Here is a 7,882-nt window from a genome sequence, read left to right on the forward strand (position 1 = left end):
AGAATGGGCAGTAGCTTGCGCCACCTAGTCTAGGATTAGTGTGTTACAGTCAGTAGTTACAGTTTGAATAATCGTCTGGTGCTAAAACATTAGTCACGTGATCTTGCTTGAAGATTGCGCTCAAATAATAAATTTTAACATTACTTCCCATCGCATTAATTATATTTTCGCGGACTGTGTATGTTTTTCGACCTGCTTCGAACAGTGCTCCACTATTGTCATGAGCATCACATTAATGATGGAAGCTGTAAGCACGGTATTTTCAACGTGGCCGTGATAATTGCGACTGTTTTTGGTAGTTATACTAAACACGAGTGTCATAGGAACAGCAAGGTTACGACGAATCTCTCTGCAGACACTTTGGCGTAACTGTCAAAGATGGCAGAAGACGAGAGTTGTCTTATGTTTCATGAAATGGGACTGGATGATCGCTTGCTGAAAGCAATCGCCAAGCTTCGTTGGTCCAAACCTACGCCGATTCAGGAGAAAGCCATTCCACTTATACTGGAAGGTAAGGACGTCCTAGCTCGCGCACGTACCGGTTCCGGAAAGACGGGGAGCTTCGCTGTCCCACTTGTTCAAAAGTTGCTTGTCAAAAAGTTGAATAACGTGGAGCCCGCGACGCGTGCAATCGTGTTGGCACCGAGCAAAGAGTTGTGTCACCAAATCTATCGGAATTTCGTTGAGCTAACCACGTCATGTAGTGATACCATCCGTTGTGCTGACGTTTCCGGTCAGGTCGACCTGGTCGCCCAACGTCCAATATTAGTTGAGCGACCTGACATCGTTGTTGGCACGCCAGCACGAGTGCTGGCACATCTACAAGCTGGACACATTGATCTGAAGACACAGCTGGAAGTCCTGGTTGTTGACGAAGCCGACCTCGTCTTTTCATTTGGGCATTCCGAAGATGTGCATGAAATACTGAAATACATGCCCCAACTCTATCAAGCCATTTTGATGTCAGCGACCCTTACACCGGAGGTGCTGAACCTTAAAAGCGTAGCATTGCGAAATGCGGTTATTCTCAAGCTAGAAGAACCAGCACAACATGACCAACTTTCTCAGTATATCATCCGCTGTGAGGAAGATGACAAATTTGCAGTCCTTTGTGCTCTCTTCAAGTTGAAGCTTATTCGTGGAAAAACTCTCATGTTTGTGTCTTCAGTTGATCGTTGCTACTTAGTCAAGCTGTTCCTCGAGCAATTTGGAATTCGTGCTTGCATCCTCAATTCAGAGCTCCCAGTGAGTTCCAGGAGCTTCATCGTGACGCAATTTAATGAAGGACGGTATGAAATATTGATTGCGTCAGAAGAGAAGAGGAGCTTAGAAGACCAAGTTCGAGGGAGAAGGCCCAAATCGTCAAAACGGAAACAAGACAAGGAGTATGGTGTTTGTCGCGGCATAGACTTTCAGTTTGTGTCCAATGTTATCAACATCGACTTCCCTTCATCCGTCCAATCCTACATCCACCGTGTAGGTCGGACTGCCCGGGGAAACAATCAAGGCTCAGCACTCAGTTTTGTGAAAAGCAAAGAAGAACAGCTGCTGCTTTCAGTTGAACAAGAGATGCCCTTGGGTGCACTTCGTCCTTATCAGTTCAAAATGGAAGAAATTGAAGGCTTCCGGTACAGAAGCAAAGATGCGTTGCGTGCCGTGACTCGCATTGCAATTCGCGAAGCACGTCTGAAAGAAATCAAGGCAGAGATGTTGACGTCAGAGAAATTGAAGTCATACTTTGAAGAGAACCCACGTGAACATAAACTTCTGCGGCACGACAAAGCGTTGCATGTGATAAAGCATCAGCCGCATTTGAAGAACGTACCAGAGTACATTGTACCACCAACTCTCCAGAGAATCACTAGTAGAAAGAGACGTGGCCAAGATGATGATGATGGTGATGAAGTAGTTGCTGCTGGACCCTGCGGAAATGACTTCAAAATGAAGAAGAGGAAGAAACGAGGGTTTGATGGTGGAAAGGCAAAGAAACAAAGCAATCCATTGCAGAGTTTTAAGTTTGAGGTTGACTAAAATGTGTATACAAAGACATTTTTTTCTTGTTTGTGTTTGTCATGCACTGCATGTACATGGGGCTGTAATTCGCAAAATGTTACACACAGAGGTAATATAGTCAGCATGCCTCAATGTCTGTTTTTTGTCTAATTTTGACATATGATGAGTACACTTTATGATATTATGAGTTTATATGAGTATATTATGATGATATGATGAGTTTAGACAGTATATTGGTCCATAGCAAGAGTGCTAAGAATGCCTAGAACACTGGACAATCGTGGAAAGCCTGCTTAATCGGGGAGTATAAGTGGCTATGATTCCTATCCTGATGTGCTGTTTCATGCTGAGGAATGCAGTATGTGCTGTATTTTGATTTGCAGTGTCTGCACGAGCAATAGGAAGTGGATCCGAAGTGACATCAGTATAAATTTTATTTTTTTTATGTTAATGATGTGGAGAAGAAAATAAAATTTTATGTGCCAATTAACGTGCCACGAATATGTGCCTGTCTGTAAAACTAATGCTGCCTTGTGAAACATACTGGGGCATATCTAGATGATGAGATGAGAGGTCAGTATTACAGTTGAGGGCTGCTTATACTCCGTCATAACCTCGACTATCGAGCGCACGCAACAAGGGTAACTGCTGTCCGAGTGTTTATACCCGAACGGCATAGAAAGCGCATAGTAAATCAGCGTGCTCTGCGACGAGCTATGCTGTTTACGGTTGGAGTAACAGCATTTTAGGTTGGAACAGCTTTATGTATTATTGACGACATGAGCCTAAACCTGTAAAAGCGAAGGCACGCTCTGCACAGGCAAGAAGGGCAGGGCGAGGGGGATCTGGATAACTCACTGCTTCTAGTGAGAGCTATCCAGACCTGGTAATGATAGTTGCTGACCAGATGGATGAATGGTGATGGTGATGGATGATGGTGAACATGGATGAATGGTGCTTAATAGATCATGCATGTGGAACCCAATGCAACACCTAAGCTCGAGCATCGGGGCATGGGTGCAGGGGATGCTTGAGAGATTGGTGACAAAAACGGCACAAAGGCGACTCACGATAGGCAATCTCAAAGTGGTAGGTCATGATAAGCTACTGCAAACTTGCTCTCATCTAACTTTCAGTACTGAAGTGCCTCGATGATGCGGCACTGTGTGTAGACACGGGTCCTGCTAGCGCCATATTGAGCCATCATCTAAGTGGAACTGGGAAAACATGCACGTACACACTACGTACCTTGCCCCTCAAAATGTGCTCGCTATGTTTCAGCACTGAATATCTTTTTTTTTTTTTTCAGCATAAGCATATGGTTCCCAACTTTTATCCAGCTTCCAAAACCATCCATTAAATGAAAATAGTTGGAAACAAAGACTGGAATGTAAACTGCATGCTAAACACTATTTGATTGCTCTTGATGTTTTTTCAGAGTCTGTGATTGGGTACAGTCTCCCTAGAGGTCACAATCTTACAAAGGCCCGTTTTAGATGATTTGTGGAAGTAGTGACACAGACAAAAATATAGCTCTTGCACCATTATGTGAAGCATCATCACAGATGACCAACATGGATTGCAACATATTTATTCGTAACAAAGTGCTCTACTTCTCCAAAAGGCATAAGTGCCTGTGAGAGTCTTGCTAGTGTACGATTCACTTGACATGTTTCGAGTGTCCACCAGATGCAAATGCAAAGCACCATTCACACAAAACACTCCATGATGTCCGATTGTTCGCTGCAAAAAATCTGCGTCAGTAGGACACATTCCAAAAGACAACTTTGTATGAGTTAAGTCTGCATTGTGTGGAGATAGAGGAAGAGGTGACTGTTAATAATAGAATCTTAGGAGGCGAAGGAATTGCTTGCAGGCACTAAGTGGCTCCTGTTGAGGACCTATTCGATGTCATGCTTTATTGCCATACACACTAATCAAAAAGTGAATATTAAATGAAATCTACTTGGAGCGTGTGATTTCTGATAAGGGGGCATATATGTCTGTCAGATTAACTGTGTGATGTTGTTGAAGCAGACACAGACTTGCAATGATTGGCAACAGGGGAGACCATTTACTACCAGTCTCATCCAGACCTACTCTTAGAACTTTCATATATTCACATATATGTCAGGGCTTGTCCAGTGCTTCTAAGTTTCTTGAGGTGTGATGATGCTGCATGAACTGTGCTATCCTATCTGTACATGGGCTATCCCATAAGAAAATTCTCTCTGTAGGATTGAGGTTTTGGCTTGTTGGTATCTCATAGTGGAGCGTAAAGTGCGAGCCTCTCTGTAGCCTGTTGTACCTCTGAAATAATGTGATTCAGATAATGATACTAATAATAAATTTACTTTTGGATGCTATGATGTGGCGATATGCCAAATGTGTGAGGAAATATACAGAAGGAACCATACAAACACGTTTCGATTTTCTAGGGGGAAAATTTTAAGATGGATGGCTATCAGGCAGCTGTTCACATGCCTTGCTAGTGATGTGCAGGTCCCCGCAAAAGTTTGCTGAACACTGGAGCGCCATCTTCTGCCTGGAGTGTCACACTGGAGTGCCTGGAGTGTCTTCGGAGCGACACCCTTGCAGAAAATGGGAGCAGATACGCTTACGGACAGGTGACTGGGTATTCTATGTATCCCTCAGTAACGATGTCCACTCCAGTTGACTGCTAGGGTGTCTGTCCTATCAAGAAATATGTCATTATAATGTTCCATAAACTTTTGTTGACTAGGGGGAATTAGAATTCTAATTCCCACTAGTCCCATCTCTGTGCTGCAGTTACCACATGATCTATTACCAACTTCCCCGCTTTACCCCACTGGTGCACCTCAGAGCTGTTGCAAAGAGGAGATTCTTCGATGTCTGCCTCCACCACTTAATTATATGTGGATGCACAAGCGGGTAGTGCTGCATTCAGAGCTTCCATGACCCACACACAGCACTTGTGTGTAGTCTACTCAAACGTAAGAAATAGTTTGTCCATGTATTTGTGTAATGTGCAAAAGATCCCTTTGATGCAGCACGACATGATGCACAGTGTTTTATTTTGGTTGGCGCTACTGAAATTATTTCTCGCTAATGTCTGAGAATGGGGTTATTGTCACATACCTTTAGGCAAATAAGTGATATACTGCTTCCATAGATGAACCCTGGACTTGTTATATAGAGGAGGATCTTCATCCCAATACATACAAGAGGTTCACAAGCCAAAATCCATGTATTAACCAAAAGATTATACGTACAAAGCACAGAATAAGCCGCAAGTGGAACTAAAAATCAATCTAGACGAATGTTTGCATGCACAAGGTGTGAACCTTAATATTTGTTTCATTATGAGACTTTTATGGAACACGTGCAACAGTCCACAAGAAAGTTCTGGTATAGTAATCACACAAATGTAATTAATGATAGAGCATTTAAAAATAGGGAATGAACAAACTACAGATAGACTGAAGGTTGCGGAAGAATTTAATCGCCAGGTGACAGTTGATGTTGTCTTTATTTTTGCTGGAAATAACAATCTCGAGCAAAGGCAATGTGAATCAATTACTTAACCTTGATCCGAAGAAGTCTTATGGGCCAGCAGCATCTCCACTGCATCCCTGAACATACATTGAGTTGGTGGTCTTACTTCCTACAAACTGTCATACTTCATGTCTTGCTTACTTTGCAGAATTGCTAGAAACTGGTAAATTGCCTAGTGACTGGTCAGCTGATATAGTAATCCATGTGTTCAAAAGAGGAAATAAATCATAGGTACATAATTGTTACCTCTTTTTTTTTACTTGTGTATGTTGTAAAATAAAACATATTATATTTATATATTATTACATATACACTGAACTTGAGTGTTCTGAACTTTCCAGACAAACCTGACCAACATTGCACCAACATGGCTTGTGTAGCTACTACACAATTGTTGGATGTACACGACTTTTGTAATGTGCTAAATGATAGGGGCCAGGTTGATATTACCTGCATCAATTTTACTACCTGTGATACTACTATAATGTGTATACTACCTGTATCAGATAGGGCTCATAGGCTATTGTAGGATAAACTCAAGTTGTATGATACTAACAAGAAAATTAGATTAGGCTAGATTCAGTCACTTGTACTAAATTAGGATCACTAGTTACACTGTTGTTAACTGCCATTCCTCTTGTGGGTTGATGATAATTTGAATTTAGTGGCGCATGCACAACTAAGGTCATAGTGCGCCATTACCAAGTAAGGTGTTTGTAAGGTAAATTCAGGCATTGCACAGGGTACACCACTATTCCATATTTCATATACATATATTAATGATATTGCAGATGTAGCCTTGCGAAGTTTGTTAAGCTCTTTGCAGATGATTCCACTATTTATAGGCAGATCAGGAGGCAAGAAGATGAAGTTCAGCTAGCAGTTGCTTTGGAAAATACATACAGGGTGTCCCAGAAAACGTGTCATTGAATTCTAGTTAGAAAACTACGCCACCTAGAATCATGCGGTCAACGGCATTTGTTCTTACTAGGTTTTTGCCAACTCCTGATCTGCATGTCATGTAACCTATGTTTAATTATGTAAATTTTTGCGAAGTGAACTCGGAAATTTGCCAAGTAGAGGTCACCTTTTTACCCCGCCAACATGAAGAGCGTGCCGAATTTACTTAAATTCGTGATAATTGACAATGATATTCAGGATCTATCCTATCTGGAAAAATAGCCGAACATCGTGCTTCTCGGGGCACTTGAGTATAACGTGCAAGGACTCTTTTTGAGCTCACTCGCTGTCAGTCCGACGAAAGGAGGTTGGAAACCCAGCCCACAGAGTGATAGAAGGAAAAGTGACAGTTCCTGAGAGTGGGAGAGGGAAGGTATGGAGCCGAAGCCGGATGTGGTAAGCTATGTCTGTGTTATCTCTTTCTACCATGCCAGTGTGGGCTGGGTTTCCAACTTCCTTTCGTCGGACTTACAATGATTTTGCTGAAAAATTTGTCGCACGATATCCTTGGCGAGCTCCGTAGAGCATGATTTTAGGCTATTTTTTCCCGATACGAAAGCTCCTCAATATTTCTGTCAATTATCATTAATTTGAGTAAATTTGGCACCCTCTTCACATTGGTGGGGTAAAAAAGTGACTTTTACTTGGCAAATTTCAGAGTTCACTTCGCAAAAATATACATAATTAAACTTAGGTTACATGACATGCACATGAGGTGGCAAAAACCTAGTAAGGACAAATGCTGTGGCCACATGATTCTAGGTAGCGTAGTTTATTTTATTAAAATTCAATGACACGTTTTCTGGGACACCCTGTATAATTAGTGCTAGAGATGGAAATCGAAGGACGGTTCATCTGCAGAAAAGAGTTGTATGTCAAGTAACTGTGCTCTCAAATGAAATATGCTCAGAGAAGTAGAATGTTTCAAGTGTACAGACGTGACTGCACTATACTATACTATGCTACACTATTTGCACTAGCACTATATAGCAGCATCTGATCTGCAATGAGGAAGGCATATCAGAAACTTGGATTTTGGACAGGTTTGGATATGAACATTGTTAGAGAGTGCATTGACAGACAAACTATCATCTGAAAAGTTTGTGGAGACCGCAGTGGATGTGAAGATAACGTAAACAGTGCTGCCCTATCAGTTGCGGATTCGGGGTGGGTGGGCGGTAACATAATTTTCCCCCTCTATCCGGTTACGCGCTTTGACAAGGAACCCCCCTCCATGGAATCCGTCTGGGTCTGCCCTTGGCTGCTATTGGAATGGAACAAAAGAAGCAGTGGAATGTCATCAATCAAGTGTGGGCTGATGTTTGGGAAGTTATGTGGCATACAATTCACAACCTTGTTTTCTGGCAACCAC

The 7,882-nt window shown here is 42.2% G+C and overlaps 1 protein-coding gene across 1 annotated transcript; it reads left to right on the forward strand.

Annotated features, from left to right (window-relative positions):
- The first annotated feature begins 210 nt into the window (after positions 1 to 210).
- On the forward strand, positions 211 to 5,852 carry LOC135391461 (probable ATP-dependent RNA helicase DDX56). Its single transcript, XM_064621718.1, has one exon. It carries the CDS (start codon positions 379 to 381, stop codon positions 2,029 to 2,031), a length of 1,653 nt encoding a protein of 550 aa, XP_064477788.1. The 5' UTR covers positions 211 to 378; the 3' UTR covers positions 2,032 to 5,852.
- The last annotated feature ends 2,030 nt before the right edge of the window (positions 5,853 to 7,882 follow it).

The sequence above is a fragment of the Ornithodoros turicata genome, chromosome 4, assembly GCF_037126465.1.
Source record: "Ornithodoros turicata isolate Travis chromosome 4, ASM3712646v1, whole genome shotgun sequence".
NCBI lineage: Eukaryota > Metazoa > Arthropoda > Arachnida > Ixodida > Argasidae > Ornithodoros > Ornithodoros turicata.

Excerpts from the sequence above, each read along its gene's own strand:
- LOC135391461 (XM_064621718.1), top strand. The coding sequence starts at position 379 with ATGGCAGAAGACGAGAGTTGTCTTATGTTTCATGAAATGGGACTGGAT.